The sequence below is a fragment of the Polypterus senegalus genome, chromosome 6 (genome assembly GCF_016835505.1).
Source record: "Polypterus senegalus isolate Bchr_013 chromosome 6, ASM1683550v1, whole genome shotgun sequence".
Taxonomy (NCBI): Eukaryota; Metazoa; Chordata; class Cladistia; order Polypteriformes; family Polypteridae; genus Polypterus; species Polypterus senegalus.
Genome location: NC_053159.1, coordinates 151,256,193 through 151,274,822, shown reverse-complemented (window position 1 = coordinate 151,274,822; position 18,630 = coordinate 151,256,193). Strand labels below are relative to the sequence as shown.

At 36.8% G+C, this 18,630-nt stretch overlaps 1 protein-coding gene across 2 annotated transcripts in view; it reads left to right on the top strand.

Moving 5' to 3' along the window:
• Positions 1-18,630, top strand: part of thsd7ba (thrombospondin, type I, domain containing 7Ba) — a 1,045,844-nt gene that overhangs the window by 218,993 nt on the left and 808,221 nt on the right. For both annotated transcript variants that reach the window (XM_039757380.1, XM_039757379.1), the window contains exon 3: positions 4,825-4,987. In XM_039757380.1, the coding sequence (XP_039613314.1) occupies positions 4,846-4,987 (142 nt within the window). In that variant the 5' untranslated portion in view covers positions 4,825-4,845. The remainder of the gene's footprint in view (positions 1-4,824; positions 4,988-18,630) is intronic.

The following is an 18,630-nucleotide window of genomic DNA, read 5'->3' as shown; positions in this document are numbered from 1 at the left end:
AAACAAAAGAGCAGATTTGCCCTCATTACTCTGCTACTGCTCCTTCTGGTGAGGCCTCATCCCAGGCAGTCTAGCACCAAGCTTAAATGCTTGAGATGCTTAAGATTTGTAAATATCAAAAGTTAATCAAAATGTCCAGGATGATAGGGAAACCATGACACCCTTAGTTCCCAGACAACAAAGTTCCTTAATATTTCCTTAATATTTAAAGATTTATTTGAAGAAGAAAGGAACAACAAAAGAGAGAGCAGGAAAAGGGGAAAGCATAGGATTTGCATGAAATGATAAATTTAACAGCCTACACATCCAATAAACCATTTCAGACTTTCATGAAGCGATACAAAAATACATAGGCTACATTTGTTCTAAAGCTTTCTGACCCAGAGATTAGTTTTCTGGTATCAGTTTTTTATTCAGAGTCTTTAGTTAAATTTTATTATTTTTCCCCATCATTTTCAAGACACTGCTATGTTGAGATTAGTTTCTCACGGCGGGGAATCCTACCCACCATACGCCAGGTTTTATGTGATGATGATATAATAGGTGTGAATGCTTACAGATCAACGCATGCAGCTTTGTAAAATAATATTATGAGAATTGTTTGGGATTGACTTTGGTTCTGAACTTAGACTATCATTTTTGGGCATGCATGTCTGTGTTTGTCATTTCTCTCTTTGCTCTAGAGTTATGTACATTTCTTTGTTCGCTGATCACATCTTTTCTCTCTGTCAAATCTCAATTATTCTAACCTTTCATTGAAATCAGTATGGCAGGGATAAAATCCAGAAAATCCAATGAGAAAGGAAGCAAAACTGAAAAACAAAAACAGAAATGAAGACACAGTACTAAGCTTTGCTTTAAATACTAGCTGGGGTAATCCCCTAACTGCCTAATCAGGTGGTCCTGGCTCCTTTGGTTCAGCATAAAGGTGGAAGGGCAGATAAACAACACTAAACCAATGAAACTTCACTTCATACAACAATACAAAATGACTAACAAGCATTACCATATTACATAAAGACAATACAACAAAGCAAAACCAAAAAACAACATACAAATTTAAAAAACAACAAAAACACTGAATACTGAAAAAAATAAACCTAAGCTAGGGAAACATTCCTTGCCTAAACCTAACAGCTACATTTAAATATGTCTTTTGTTTTTACTCTGATTATTTCTTTGACTTGCCTTTCTGTTAATAATCTCTTACCTGCTCCTGATTACAATTCTGGTTAGTCTCTTTGAAGGTTTATCAGTTTACTTTTGAGAACTTTCACATTCTACATTGGCCACTTCCAGGTATTCATTAAAGTGCCTAGCCTGATGTGCTCACATATTTAAAGAACAGCATTAAACATTGTGCCTAATAAGTGCAATTTCTATGAAAAAAGAATCAGACAATGCCTGAGAAATAATTGCCCCTTTTTCTGGTAAACCCCAGTGGAAACTATGCAAGCTTTGTCAAACTATAATAATTACTTTTGAAAATCTGTTGAGTTTAATTTATGATTTATTGATAATACTATAGGACATATGTTTTACAGTATTCAGGATATACACATCATGTACAGTACACTATACTGTCTATGGTGCAATTTTCTAGTATGATGAGACAATAAATGTGCAATAAGACTGAAAAGACCAAGTACTACAAAAAACTACACATTTATCTACAACAAAACTTTAGTAAAAAGAATATTAAAATATATGTATACCATTATCATTTTGGAAAACAATAAAAGTATAATCTGCTTCTGCTATAATAATAATTTTACATTTAAAATAAATAATTCTGCATTGTTTAATAAATCCAACCCGATATTTTTTATGAGAGATCAGTTGTTCAGGTTCTGATATTCAGTAATAGAATATTGTGGGTGTAAAACAAAAAAAAAAAAAAACTTTTTTATGTAAAGAATGGAAACTATGCTCATTAAAGTTTTTATTCTTAAAAAACAATTATGAAGCTAAACCATCCAGAACTATTTCCTTTCCCTGGGGGCATAAATCAGTCTGTGGCATAAGTATGAAATAAATTAGCTACAATAAAAAGGCATTAATACTTTTATTATTAGGGGCTAAAATCTAAGACATTTATAATTTAAATGCCAAAGTAAAAATTTAAATAAAATAAATGGTGAGCTAATACAAAAAAGATACCTTTGAGGGTTTACACATACTGTACATATTGACTACCAAGATTTTTTAATGGTTAGAAAAAGTGATCAAAGTTGGGCAGTATGGTGTTGTAGTGGTAGCACTGCTGCCTTGCAGTAAGGAGATCTGGGTTCACGTCCCAGGTGCTCCCTGTCTGTGAGGGTTTCTTCTGGGTGCTTCAGCTTTCTTCATCAGTCCAAATACATGGTTAGGTGATTTAGGATTGCTAAAATGGCCCATGCTGTGTTTGTGTGTTCATCCTGTGATAAACTGGTGCCCAGTCCAGGGATTGTTCCTGCAGTGTGCCTAATGATTCATGAGATAAGCTCCAGCTGCCCCGCAAACCTGCTCTGGATAAGCGGGAGAGGTAAATACTGTAGATAGATGTATGCTGTATTTAAGTTGTTTTCTTGTGTTCTTTGGTTCTCCACCCTGCGCCACTGATGGCGTCTGACGGGTATAAAGGTCGTCGCGGTTATTTGGCCTCATGCCCTCATTTCTTGGTTTCTGATTCCCATTTCTGTATTGGGTTAACTCTGTCTCCCAGTTTTGAACTTTGCTTGTTTCTGAATGTGCCTTTCTCTCAGTCACTGTTCTAGTCAGTGCCTTTGACAACAGATAATAATAACTAAGATTTCCATCCATCCATTCATCATCCAACCCGTTATATCTTACCTACAGGGTCATGGCGTTCTGCTGGACCCAACCCAGCCAACACAGGGTGCAAGGCAGGAAACAAGCCCCGGGCAGGGTGCCAACCCACCACAGGACACACATACACACACACACCAAGCACAAACTAGGGAAATTTAGGATCACCAATGCACCTAACCTGCATGTCTTTGGACTGTGGGAGGAAACCAGAGCACCCTGAGGAAACCCACGCAGACACGGGGAGAACATGCAAACTCCACGCAGGGAGGACCCGGGAAGTGAACTCGGGTCTCCCAACTGTGAGGCAGCAGTGCTACCCATTGCACCACCGTGCCGCCCATAACTAAGATTTGTATAGTAAAATAGAATTCTGTACTAAAATGCTGTAATATACAGTAGGTGTTTATTAATTTTTAGAGATTGAATCGTTATGATCAGCTTTTTTTTTTTTACAAATTGTATGAAAGACATTGCAAACATTGCTTTTTAATTGGTACTTGTTTAAAATATATTAATTTTATAGTAAATCTCAGCATTCTTTATATTTTTAATATCATATATCTTATTAGCATCCATCCATCCATCCATTATCCAACCCGCAGGGCTCTTATTAGCATATTTTAGAAAACTGTTTCTACATATTACTGTATATCATTTATTAATTACTGATTACATTGTCTGCGGTGGGCTGGTGCCCTGCTCGGGATTTGTTTCCTGCCTTGTGCCCTGTGTTGGCTGGGATTGGCTCCAGCAGACCCCCGTGACCCTCTAGTTAGGATATAGCGGGTTGGATAATGGATGGATGGATGATTACACTGTTGAGGTATGGTGGCACAGCTTCATTTACTCAGATTGAGCACCAGATTATTATATGGCCAGACTTTGCATGTTGTCTGCTTTGACTTTTATTCATATAGTTTGGTTTTCCTCCCACATTCCCAAGATGGGCAGAATGAGTTAACTGGCAATACAAAATTGGGTTTAGGTGTGTACCCAAGTAGGGCCTGTGATGAACTGATGTCCTGTCTTGGACTTTTTCATGCCTTGTGTCCGTTTTGCTGGGATAGCTTCTAGCACCACTCGACTCTGAACTGAATTAAATAAGTCTGATAATGTCATTTTTTGTTGCTACTATGTCCAGTCCCACATTAATAAAATCTCATAAGCAAGGGGTTTAGGGTCAGCTTTCATAATTTAATCATTTATTATTCTTATTTTCCTGTTATCCTAATTATGCATGTGCAGATGTAATAAATGCTTGTCCTTTTTAATTGCAGTCATTGAAAGCACATTTCCTGTTTGCAGTGTATTGTGCACTACAGGAGACTTGAACCGGCCATGTGCCCTCCCTTTTCCTGCAGTGTGCTGAGATTTCTTTAAAGGGCAGAATTAATCTTTTCTCTTAAATTTGACTTTTGTTTGATGTAGAAACGCTAAATTTTAAGGCTCTATGGTGTCTTTAGACAAGAACTATGAAAAGCAGAATGGTTATATTCTAAATGGTATATGTATTCATTAAAATACTTAGATTAAACTCAATTCATATCTGACTAACTGACTATTACTGTAGTACACAGGGCTTCAAAGAGCTATGTCTTCAAAACTCACCTTCATAAAAAATAATAATAAAAAACAAAGCAACAAAAAAGATTTTACATTCTTAAGCTATAAATGGTTACTATACTCTAAATATTAAAATGTTCATAAATGAGTGTGAGCCTTTAAAAATGGATGATTTATTTTTTAAAAAATCATTTTATAGTGTTGTTCAGCCCACTCTCAGAGCCCCGTTGGTAATATTCCATGAAATATAAAAGAAATATTGTAGCATTCATCTCATTGGTAATAACTGTCAGTCTAGACCCAGATGTATATTATCCATCATTTTTATTATATGGCAAAATTTCAAGTATAAAGTTTTATTTTTTTTTCTTGATTTTAATTGATCTAATTTACCAAATATCATACTTCTTTGCAGTTGAGCGATAATTACGTATTCTCATGTTATTTCAGGAATAAGAAAGGAAAGAGACTATGATTCTGCAAGATGAGTTTGGCTTAGTTGCCTGGACATGGCAGAGATGCAATTACCTACTTCTGTTAATGTCCCTTTTGGCAATGCAAACAAAGGCTGACTTGGAGACACCAAAGGAAAAACACTATACCTGGAAAACAGGTAAGATAACTAATGATTATGCGCTTCTGCCATGTAATTCTGGAGCTACACTATGACTAATGACATGTTAATTGTTTATCTAAATGAGTTCTTGCAGTTAATGTTTTCAGTGCCTTAACCTCTAATAGGTGTTTAGCTGTTTACCTCTTCAAACTTGGCATTAATGGAATTTTCCGAGTTGTAATGGATTTTGCGAAAATTTCATTAACTTTTAAAATGAACTCCCAAATTAATCTGTAATGTGATAATCTGTTATTTATATGTTAACAATATCTTTGATTTTAATTTTGCAAGCATCAAACAAAATGCCCAGTGTTTTAATTTCTGAAGGACAGGTGTTTGTGGGGAAAATCACTCCAGTGACTTAATGATGTTTAAACATTTGGTAAATTTTAGAATTGTACCTTTCACATTCATATATGTATGATCAATAAACATGAGAATAATGTCATCTGTGTCTTTCCACCCATTGATTTTCTGAAACAAAATATCCAGTACTTTAGTTTCTAAAGGATGGATATGTGTGAGAAAAAAAACACATCATGAGCTTAATGATTTTAGAATTTAGTGAGTGAGGGGCCCTCCTTAGTCACATACCAGCCTCGGGGCGTTCCTTACTTCCGTTTAGCTAGCGAATGAGAGAACTACTTAAACAATTTAGGTTTTTTCCTATAATTTGCTTGAACATTCTGGTTGATTTTGCGACTTCTCTCATCACACTAAGAATCATAGTTCACTTGCAGGAGCGATATATTCAGGCTAACCTGAGACAGGTGGTGTGGGCCAAGGCGAGGGGGAAGCGTGACATCAGGAGTAGGGAGCCAGCAGGGCTTTCCTCACTGTTCTGTTTCACTTCTACACGGGTGGAGCCGCAGGTGACAGCTAGTATACAATATATTTGATCGCTAAACAGTGACAACTATGTCCTTCCATCTATCATTTTTCAAAAATAAACATTAAAAGAAAAAGTGCATAACATGGGGAATTTTTCACAAAGGATGAGGTTAGGGTTCTCCTGTAGTGTGCATTTTAAATTTAGCCCCTCCCATCACCTGTTACTAAGCGACACTAATACACTGCAGGTGCATGAGGGGAGGGACAAGGGACATAAAAAGAGATCATGGCCAGAGTCTTTGTTCTGGCATTATGCTTAGGGCTAATGCAAATGCTTTTAGCTAAATCCCCATAGTGTGTATTGATTGTCACAGTCCAGAAAGTTGCTCTGTGTTGTCACGGCTATGTGTTGCCTGACAGTATTGAACCCAGGACCTTTGATTTGTAATAAAGGGCTGCCCTGTTTTGCAGAATGGGCAGTTTTAAATTGCAACAGTGCATTTCCATGAATGCTGGCCATCATCCAGCTCCTCCACTTCTACGTGTGCCTGGACTGTTACGGTGATTCAGTACTTTTTGATCACTTTGCATGTTTTTGGAATATGCTCCTATCATTTGTCTTTCTAGCTACTTATTACTTGTTCCTACTTGTATTTGACTTGTTGCCCATCTGCCCATTTTTTTAAATTACTTTGAATGACGGACAGCACAGTGCACTGGGTTTTCTTGCTGCTTCTTGGATTCACTGTCCTGGATTTGAGTCTTGCACCATTTCCTGGACCGACTGGATCTCCTCTGCGTACTCTGGTTTTCCTCCTACATACCCAGTATTATTCAGTACAGGTTAATTGCCCATTTCAAACTAACCTATTCATAAGTGTAGGTGCGTGCATGATTGAGCTCTGAAGTGGACTGGCACCATGTCCAGGGCTATTTACTGCTGCCCAGACAGACACTGGTCCATGACATTTTATACATTTTTATAATTGCTTTCGCATGAAAGAGAGTAAATATATTCCTTATTTGTGAGGCAGTGGCAATAATTAGATTTAGAAAATGAAGAAGGAAGAGTTTTCACAAAAACAGGCCATTCAGCTCAAAATGTCTATAACATATCCTTATAACTTATTCCATGTATCTACTGTTTTCTTTATAAAGAAAAAAATTCCAGAATATGTGCTTTTAATTGCTTTTTGTTATATGTAATAATATAATAAAAGCGCATTTGGTCTGCTCACCATAAATTTGCATTTGTGCTCTGACCATGTCATCAGTTGCCAGTCTCACTTAAGGCCATTTAGACAGAATAAATTGACATTTTCAGTCTTCTTTTTCAAGCAAATCTTTAAATTATGCACCTTTACTCAACTACCTCATTGTAATATAAACTTAATATAGCATATTATTCTCAAAGCCACTAAATCCGTGAATATGAGGACCAGAGTCTATCTCAGATTAATCGGGCATAAGGCCAGAAACATCTGTGGTTGGATTGACAATTCTACACTTGCACAAAAACATGATTTAAAATTGTCAATCTACCTGAAATGGGGATTAAATTATGCTCAGAAATAAACAGAAATAAACTGACTTAAAGACTGCACAAAATACATTTGTTTTCTAAATCTTGCTTTGCTGATGTTCTTTTGCTGCCATTTCACTATGTTTCTGTGATTTTATAACATCTGGCATTTTGTGGTAATTGTCTGTACAATGTTTTTAAAGGACGAGTTTAAATTTGTTAAGGAAGCAGGCTGCTGACAGTAAGCATATGTACTAAAGTGAAAATTCTGAGACATTCAGTCCAGAAATTTCAGCATGCATGTTTTCACTGAAGAGAATGTGTTTTATGGTTTTACAAGCAAGCTTCGCTGTAATCCCCCACTGAATACGAGGTTACAGACCAATTCTGACTGTCATGATCTGGCTGGTAAGTTTAGTTTGGCCTCTAAAAATGATTTAAATGTGGATTTTGGGGTTTCTGAGTCCAAGAAATCTAGTGGTTATATTCATTTTTTGATTCTTTGTGCTTTTAAAAACGATTCACATTCTTGTGGATGCAGCCATGTTGGAGGCTGGTTGCTAGGAAACAACAACCCATTGCTGAGATGCTGTTTCCAGAGGTTGCGTGTCATGACATCATTAGCGCAATGTTTTAAAACCTGGCACCACAGGTTTCATTAATGAAAGAAAAAACCTTTGCATCATTTCATATTGTTTCTTCTGTATTGTTTGGTTCTGATGTTTTTTTCCTGGCCTCTTTACAATTTACAGTATGTATCATTTTTCGTTGTTCTAGTTATATGTACATTTTTTGCCTTACGGCTTCCCACACTGTTGTTTGACTATAATTCTGGCTACACATCCTAAGATTTGAGATTTAATTACTGTCTTCCCTGTTATGACCCCTGATTCTAAATTCTCTGAATCATCACCTGAATCCATTGTCACTATCTCAAAACTTGTCTTGCTCAAGTAATACACTGACAGATTTTAGAGGCCTCACATCTGAGTGTGAACAAGCTCGTCCTAAAATAGTTCACAATCACCAGCGGAGACTGGATTTTCTAGGAAAAAAAGACAAACTATCTTTTCTGGAACAAAGATGTATGACCCCCCACCACCACCACTACACCCCCACCATCCAGGAAGAAAGCCTGGGGAATAGGACATGCAGGATTTTTGATTTAATGAGCCTCTTTAATAAGCAGCAAGTTTACTGCTTAAGGAGATAAGGAAGTAAACTATATGAAGTCAGAGAGACAAAAAGAGAAGTCTCAGAGAAGTACTGAGAATGCTTTTAGTTACCACCAAGACTTTAAATAACTGTAACATAAGCTGAGACTGGAATAGACTAACATATTGAATGTATTGCCAATCTTCATCTGCTTTAAGAACTACAGAAGAATCCAGGTTGTATGGTATGGATTGCCACATTCTATTTGTTTTTGTTTATTGTGCTAACAGTACTTTAAAGGCTGAAACTCATTAAGCCTTCTTTCCCACTTGAATGTTTTGCTATATTTTACCCTGGGGGGTGGGAAAACAAAGTTATTTTCTCAGCTAAGTCAGTCAGGGTAGAGGAAGTAAGCACACTCACACTGGAGATGCAACAGTGTCAGTCATACCGGGACAAAATCTGAAGCTAGTGGGCCAAAGTCCTTGGTACAATTGTATCGCAACTGCATATTCCTGAAGCATGGTATGTGTAAAAATTGGCAAATGCAACTAGCAACATGATGTAAAAAATAATTGTGGGTCTACAGGGAAGTAATATGTGTGTTTTACAATAGGCAATACTTGTTTTAAGGAGAGAATTCCCAAAAAGACTTTCACACGATAAACCACAACCTAACTCATGTATATCTTTGGGATATGGGAGTAAAATGGTATTAGCTAGACAAAATTCCCTCAGCTGGACATGGTACTTGAATGCAAAACACTGGCTCCATGAAGCAGCATCACTGCACAAACCTATGCAAATAATAATGTAATATTAATTACTTAATATCGTACTATTAAGATCAATGAAACACCACTAAGTTTCTGTTTAACATTGTCAAAATCTCCTCCTTCAATGGTTGCATTTAGATCATCTCTGATAATACAGTATGTCACTGTACAAAAATTATTTTTTTTTAAAGTAAAATGTAAAATAAAGGAAGCCTGTTATCACAAAGACAATAACCCCACTATAAATCAGAAAATCGCTTAGAAAGAAAGCTGAAAACAGTAGAATCACATCCAGTGCAGGATGTGTTAGGGTATTTAGACCTTGACACATATGGCCGCCTTGTCCGACTCTCACCTCACCAAATATTCTGTGCTCATTTGTCAGCAAGAGTTTACAGCAGTCGAGTAAGCTCTAAAGTGAAAAGATGCCGCTGTTTTCAAAAGTCCAATTATTACCTTGAATTGAGTAAGTTCTTCTTTATCTTGAATGACTATAACTGTTACTTTTACATGGAGGGCTGAAGATGAGTTCACTTCCTCAGTGAACAGCAGGTTGAACTCACTTCAGGATTGCTGGCTACACAAACTGAAAGCTGTTTACTCCTTTACATTAAAAGTTAGGCCATGACACACAGAAAAGCACCTTGTGCTTAGTGGTTCCTTTGTTTTTCTAAGAGTCAATCTGTCCATGTGTTGTTCTTTTGATAGATAGATAGATAGATAGATAGATAGATAGATAGATAGATAGATAGATAGATAGATAGATAGATACTTTATTAATCCCAAGGGGAAATTCACATAATCCAGCAGCAGTATACTAATATAAAAAACAATATTAAATTAAAGAGTAATAAAAATGCAGGTAAAAACAGACAATAACTTTGAATGATGTTAGCATTTACTCCCCCGGGTGGAATTGAAGAGTCGCATAGTGTGGGGGAGGAACAATCTCCTCAGTCTGTCAGTGGAGCAAGACAGTGACAAAAGTCTGTCACTGAAGCTACTCCTCTGCCTGGAGATGACACTGTTCAGTGGCTGCAGTGGATTCTTCATGATTGACATGAGTTTGCTTAATGCTTGTCGCTCTGCTACAGATGTTAAACTGTCCAACTTTAATCCTACAATAGACCCTGCCTTCTTAACAAGTTTGTCCAGACGTGAGGCGTCCTTCTTTATGCTGCCTCCCCAGCACACCACCGTATAGAAGAGGGCACTCGCCACAACCGTCTGGTAGAACATCTGCAGCATCTTATTGCAGATGTTGAAGGACGCCAACCTTCTAGGAAAGTATAGGCGGCTCTGACATTTCTTACACAGAGCATCAGTATTGGCAGTCCAGTTCAATTTGTCATCTAGCTGCACTCCCAGATATTTATAGGTCTGCTCCCTCTGCACACAGTCACCTCTGATGATCACAGGGTCCATGAGGGGCCTGGGCCTTCTAAAATCCACCACCAGCTCCTTGGTCTTGCTGATGTTAAGGTGTAAGTGGTTTGAGTTGCACCATTTAACAGAGTCTTTGATTAGCTTCCTGTACTCCTCCTCCTGCCCACTCCTGATGCAGCCCACAATAGCAGTGTCATCAGCAAACTCTTGCACGTGGCAGGACTCCGAGTTGGAAGTCTGATGTACTGTATATAGATTGAACAGGACCGGAGAAAGTACAGTCCCCTGCGGCGCTCCTGTGTTGCTGACCACAATGTCAGACCTGCAGTTCCCAACACACACATATTGAGGTTTGTCTGTAAGATAGTCCACAAACCATGCCACCAGGTGTGAATCTACTCCCATCTCAGTCAGCTTGTCTCTAAGGAGCAGAGGTTGGATGGTGTTGAAGTGTACATAATAGCTAGCCAAGAACTTAGAAGGTGTGCATCTTTCCTTGTGTTCTTTTGGTTTCTGTCTGCCCAAGAAAATTTGACATGTGTCATACATCTGAATGAGCATGACCCTGAAAGGAAAGGGGCATTTATGTGTGGTGAAACGAAATGGGGAATCTCTATTGGGGTTTCCCTTATCTTGCATTATAATAAGGGTGGTGGCCTGCATGTTATGGTTACTGAAGAGCAAACCGCACTGGATTCAATTTGTCTCAGGTTCGCCAAAAACACCAAAATATTTGTGAATTTCAGTGAACTCGACCTAACGGCAATGAACTCAATAGGGAAGGAGAAACTGAACTAGTGTTGAGGACTAACTGAGCAAACCATGAGGTAATGACATCACATGCATATGCGTATGACTCCGAATACTCACACATGCACAAAGCAGATTGGGCAGCACTGTGAAATTTGACATGGAGTATCCTGACAGTATACACGTGTGAAAATTCTGCTGGATGGTACAAATTGGGAAGTAAGCGCAGATCGGGTATTTACTTTCCCATGCAGTATAGCTGCTACAGCTTTGTAATGTCATGCTGTCATTGCAAAGCATTATGGGATGCTGGGAAGAAAAGTTTGTTTAAACTGGTGTGACGTGTGAGTTACTGTCTTGTACCCCAAAACACTGAGACGATAGTCACAGTACTATCTCAAATCCCGCTTTATTCAACTTGAAACAGGAACAGCAAGGTTATTTATTGCAGCGGGAGCTACCACTCCCCTAAACACAGACACAGAAAATGGGCATAGTCGGGGCCAGGTCAGTGGCCATGTTATACTGTTCTCTGCATTTATAATATTGTTGCATCATCCATTGGTGACAGGCACGTATAGCGCAATCTCGATCGGCTCATAGTTGTTTCCATGATGCTATGCTGCTGCGTTGCGAACCTGCAGTTGCCTCGGTGATATACAAGCAGCCCTCCACATATGTGGCAATCACGCTTTGGCATGTCTTCCCATTGGGGTTCCCAAAAGAGTTCAGAAACCTTACAGCCGGGAAGAAGAATTTTCAGAGATGAATTTGGCACCAGTGAATCAAACAATTTTTTGTAAAAAATGCTAAAGCTGAGCAACACTAGTTAAGATATATGGGAAGTTCGGATTTAAAGAATATCAGTTCTAACCAAATAACAGTAATGTTCACATTACATTGTGGTAAGCAAAGGTCCAGGCCCAGCCACCATTTTAACAAAAACAATCATCTGTACAAGGTAAATTATTTAATGTAAAGTTTTACGTGCCAAGCAGATTGAAGTAGAAATTAGTGTTTTTGCTTTCTAGCTCAAGAGGTAGCATGTTCTGCACATGTTCATGGGTATTTCATCAATCATTCCTCCAACATCTTACAGGCACGCAGATTAGTTTAACTGGTGACTGTAAACTGGCATAGAGTTAGTAAGTCTGTTGTATCTACCCTGGCATAAGTGGACACTCAAGAGTTTGTTCCTATCTCATTGTGGATGCTACTCAGAAATGCCAGCCTCTTATAGCCCTGTATTAGAAAAAAAGAGATTAAAAAATAAATAAATACTTCATAAAATTGTCTATTGTATCCTAGTAGTTTGTGTAAGACTTTTCTTGTCCAGTATAAACAAAAACCTGAAGCGTTTTGATTTGAGGTTTACTAAACTATAATTGAGAGAAATGGGTGAATGGTTTTCCAAGAGCTAATTACTCTGACCTATACACTGTTAAAGTGTTTCTATAATCTCACTTTTTATCTTTGTCACTCTTTTCTTGTTAGTAAAAATAGAAAAATCCCATGCGGCAGTACAAATGCTTTCAAAGTAATTGTATGGAGAAACTGCAACGTTATAATGCAACAGAGACAGCACAAAAATAAGGAAAGAAGAAAAAAAAACATGAAAGTCATGGAAATTCAGAGAGAATTATTCACTTTCATCAACATTATCCTTTGTCAATGGCCATTCTGAATGTTCAGCTGCGTTGATTCTTCTTAACCCATTATCGAACTTCCAGCTTCATTTTGCACATTCAATATCTCACCATGTTTTAAGGCTAATCATATTTGAATTTTTTTCCCCAAGGTACAAAGAACAAACCACAGCAGACACCTCCTTTCAACTGGTAAACCACCAGGCTTTTCTGGGTGTGCATTGAATGGCTGACAGTTGGAAAAATTAAAAACTAAAAAGTTGTATATATCTTATGAGTTATTATTTTATATATCAAGGGCATTTTAAATCAAAATCACTATGGTGACTCTGTAGCTGGCAAAGTAAAAATGATGCTATACCACAGTAATAGGTAAAAGCTGAAATTTTCCCCTAAAAGTCCTCTATGTGCCCACTTCACCGATCAGCTGTCTCTTGTTATTAGCAATGAAGAGACCACTGCATACTGGGTGATTCTTAAACTAAGAATGTAGCCTAAAGATAACTATTTATAGGAACTTATTAATTACCTTCTCACTTTCCATTTGAATTCTTGTGCACCAGTCTTCCTCTTTTGCTATGCCCCCTTTTCACTTGCAGTGTTTTAGGTACATTCGTATAAAATGCAGAAAGCACCTACTGTAATAGCCACGTCCGTCTGTCTGTCTGTCTGCCTGCCTGTCTGCATGAAACAACTCGGCTCCCAGAGGAATGATTTTGTTAATATTTGGCAGACGTATTTTTCCGGAAAATTTGTCGACAAAGTCAGTTTTCATTCAGGTATATTGAATACAATGCACTGTTCACATTTTTGAAATGTCAAAATCTCCTATTGCAAATCATTGCTGATTTTGCTATCTTGTCTATCTTAAAACAGTGAAATGTTCAGTGCATCGTCACCTATAAGATAGTTTACTCTTTCAGTTTTACATGGAGAGTGGTTACTTCAATTTGTATGTTTTTTTCTTTTACTCATTTGATAGTCATTTCTGACAGCAAAGCAGGGAAACACCTGAAGGCTTGCACACTGAAGCAAGTATGTCTTTCGGCAGGACAATGGATGGGGTTGGGTCAGTTATCGGTGGGGGTGGATGATTTGGCATTACCATATAAAAAAAGGTATGTTAGATGTGTATTTCACCTGGATAATAATGATTTTCTTTATTTGTTCAACAGCGTAGTAATGATATTGTTCATTTTAATAAGTTATAATAAGTACCTTCTCTTACTGTACCAGAACGTAGAGGTAGGACTTGTTGTTTTGAAGGCCAATAGTCTGCCCACTGAGGCTGTGTGGTGTCTTGCATGAACCCCAGCTGCTGCAGCTCACTTCTCCTGCTCCTTGAAATTAAAATGGGTAAGTGAGGTGAGGTTAATGTCTGAAACACAAAAAAGGTTCAAGCAACTTCACCTTTGTAGAAATATATGAAAGAGAGAGCTCAGTGACACTTTATGCTACAGTGACTAAACATTACACTAAAAACTACCTCACCAGCCACATTATGTAAAGATTAGAACGAGTTCAATATTTATTTCACACTATAATTTAGCAGGTCATTGCAGCATTTTGACAATATCTATCATGTTCAGATGCAGCCAAGAGCTTTCCTGAGAGCAGATTTTAAATCTCCATTGGGTACTTCCTTGAAAAATGTTATGTTTAAGAAGTTTGAACTTCAATTAGCCACAATCCCTCCACATTCAATAATATCTAACAATAGCACATGAGCCTTTTTATCACTTGAGTCAGAATGTGCTGTCTATGAAAGCAATTTCAGCTACATGATATTGTGAAATGCTATTTTTTTATGTCTTCTAATACACGTAATTACATTCTGTTATCACTGTTATTTTTGGATATGATTCACTATTACAAAAAATGTAATACATAAAATTGTGCTAACAAAACTATCTGATGAAGTGATTAGAAAATTTAAAAATGGTACAAATTTTGAAACTAATGTTATACCGTGCATACTTTTTTTAAAACTTGCTTATTACTTGGTGTTGACACAGTTATGGGAGTTTAATTCACAGATATTTAAAAAGTGTCTGTCTTTGTATTTGTCCTAATATTTAAATAAATGCAAATGTAAAATGCAAAACCATAAAAGAAATGAACACTTTTATCTGGTTTTGTTTTTACTTACTTTAAAATGTGTTTAATTTTGTTAATTCTATTTATTTATTGGAAAAATAACTTTGCTGTGTTATAATAGGAACTGGAATTCCATACCAACCAGAAAAATGTAATGCTTTTTGTTTTGTGATTTTTTTCGCTCATGCTGTACTTGCTGTCTTGTCAGTTGGTTGCTGTTTTTCTTTTGTGCACTTTCTGCTTTCCTCCTTTTGCATTCAAGGCATTTTCTTTTGTTTAAAAAAATAGTTTTTTGTCCATTTTCAAGTCGCTGGCACTTTTGTTCTTGTCTGGTCACTCAACCAATAACAAGCTCGTATCTGCGCCTGCCCAGCTTCCTTCATTTTTTTGTGTTAATTTCATGTTTGTCTGCTTCTACTTGTGGTCATCAGCTGTTGGTTGTAGTTCTTGTAGCATACGGTGGACTCTACGAGCTGCACAAAAAAGTTTTCAAATTATTTTTGTTTCATTTGTGATACAATAATTCTCCTCCCAGCTTTGCTTGTGAGAACATTCAAAGAAAAACATGTGGCCAATATTTACTTTTTTACCAGAGGCTGAAGACATAAATCAGGAAGCAAAATCAAAACAGCAGCCAGGATCAGATGATTACATAAAACAGGAAAAGTACAATTATTGTCAAATAGGAAATTCTGATTTTTGATTAATGTACTAATAAAAGAACAAACTTTATATTCTTCATTTTTAAAGTGAAATTCAGGAAAATGAATATTCACATCGTCGTATACCTATACAGCGTGCTAAATCATCAAAAACTGACCAAAATAATATGAAAATGAAACAAGAGCAAATTCAAATAATCAGATAAGGATTTAAAATATATAAAAAATTCCAAATACTTCAAACCAGCCCAAAACAAATGGAGATAAAGATACCACTCTGAGCAATTGTCTTTGCTATGCTGCCATATCTCAAACAGCTGTCAAATCTCTGGGTTTCTTTTATTTGCTGTAGACCTACAGTACCATAAGACACGCTGTTTACAGAATATCTAGTGACAGCACATACAGTACGAGTGGGGTCTCGAGAGTGTCAGCAGCATTTATACTGACTACAGAGTCTTCCACTTTTTCACTTTCACATGCTTAGTTGTTTAAGGTGTTACACAGATAAATTGGGGTTACGTTTATTTAGTGTGAAGTCAAAGCAGAAAATGTATTATACCTTCACAAAAGATCAAGGCAGGAGCAATGTTATGTCACATTTAAATGAATTAATGGAGATCAATTTTAGGGAACTGTAAAAGCCTGTATTAAGCAACAAGTCAGTAAAATTTAAGAATAGCATTCCTTATATCATACTTGACTGAATTCCTGTATATTTTTATTTTCTTAAAGACTGATTAGTGCAGCTTCCTCACATTTGCCAAACTTATTTAATTATAATAGTTTATTTACATTACGTGCATCTATTTTGCTGACTTATATGTCACATGTGCATTTTTTTCTGCATTTCTGCAGCTGGAACACTGCCAGATTAAATGACTTCCTTGAAGACAATAACTGGTGGATTTTACCGTGACAACTTTGTTTCAAAGTCTTGACACAATTTATTTTGCCTAGTAAAACTAACAGCTTTCTTTTTTACTTTCTCATATACGAAGTATAGGGAAAGTATTGTAATCATCCAAATATTTGACCTCAAGATTTTGATAAATCTCAATGTTTTAGACTTCCCTGAGTATGATTTACTTTCTCGTAGAGAAGGTATAGTAATCGCCTAAAAATTCGATTTTGAGATTTTCATGAATCTCAACATTTTAGAACTCCCTCAGTCTGAAAATACCATTTTTGAAATTATGTCTGTGTGTGTTTGTGTATGTATGTAAACATGATAATGTGAGTACGTTTTCAGTTAAGTCAACCAAATTTTGCATACAAGTATTAGGTACTAAACATAGCAGAAATATCCCAAAAGGTGATAGAAATCTAACTGGTAGTGGTTCTTTTTTATTCATGTAGCTACAGAGTCCAATTTATTCAACTTTACTTTTATAATAATTGTTCAATGTATTATTAATTTGACTTGATTTGTTGTTGATTGTTCTTTAATGTTAATTAACAGGCCATTCAGTCCATCCAAGTTGACCAATTGTATCCAGCTAATTCCTCCAAAATCACATCAAGTTGAGTTTTAACATCCCTAAGTCCTACTGTCTAATCAAACTACTTAGTAACTTATTCCATGTCTCTCTAATTCTCTGTGTGAAGACAATCTTCCTAATATTTGTGAAAATGTATACTAAACAAGTTTCCAACTGTCCTCATGTGTTATTGTTAAACTCGTTTTAAAGTAACAGACAAGATCCACTGTACTAATTCCCTTCATAATTTGAAACACTCCGATCATGTCACCTTTTAGTCTTCTTTTTCTTAAACTGAAAAGGCTCCACTCCTTCAATCTTTCCTCATAACTCATTCCCTGTAGCCTTGGAATGATCCTAGTAACTCTGCTCTGAACTTTTTCTAGAGCTGCTATGTTTTTTTTTTGTAGCCCGGTGACCAAAACTACATGCAGTACTCCAGATGAGGCCTCACCAATGTGTTATAAAGCTTCAGCATAACCTCCTTGGACTTGTACTCTATACATCAGAGTGCTGTAAAACCTAACATTCTGTTAGTCTACTTAATGAATTCTGAACACTGTATTGAAGTAGATAGTGACAAGTCCACGATGACTCCTAAGTTCTTCTCATAAACAGTACTTTCAAGTTTCAGATATACCATTGTGTATTAAATGTAAAATATTTACTTCCTACATGTAATACTTTATATTTACTTACATTAAATGTCATCTGCCAAAAAATTGTCCAAGCCTGTATGCTGTCCAAGTCTCTCTATAGTGATACAGTGGATTCTGGATTATCCATCAGTCCACTCAGCTTTGTATCATCTGAAAACTTGACCAGCTTATTTTTTATATTCTTTTCCAAGTCATTTATACATATTAAAAATAGTATTGTGAGGCAGAGATTGGCACTCACATTCTGGGAAAAGTGGAATGTTTTAGAAACACTGGGCAACAATGAACTTGTGAACAGATATTGATTTGACAGATCTTGCATGTCACTCCATCTATGTGAAGAAGCAATGCATTGTCAGACAAAATGAAAGTGCTTGTAATTTTGCATCTTTTGTATCTGTAATGGTGATGATTTCAGCATGTCAACTCAACCACTTCACGTGTTTTGTACCAAAAACTTTGAATGCCTTCACAATGCATGAGGTTATACACAAATTTCACTCCGTGTGAGGAAATGTTAATTCAAGCTGCATTCTTGCAAATCACTGTGTTTCCTGGAGTTGTTGGTGTGCACATAAAGATCATTGCCCCAGGTATGGATGAGTGATATCACAGCATCAACACACAAGTGGTCATGGATCAGCTCATGGCGCTTTAGTTCTTCATGAGTGTAGC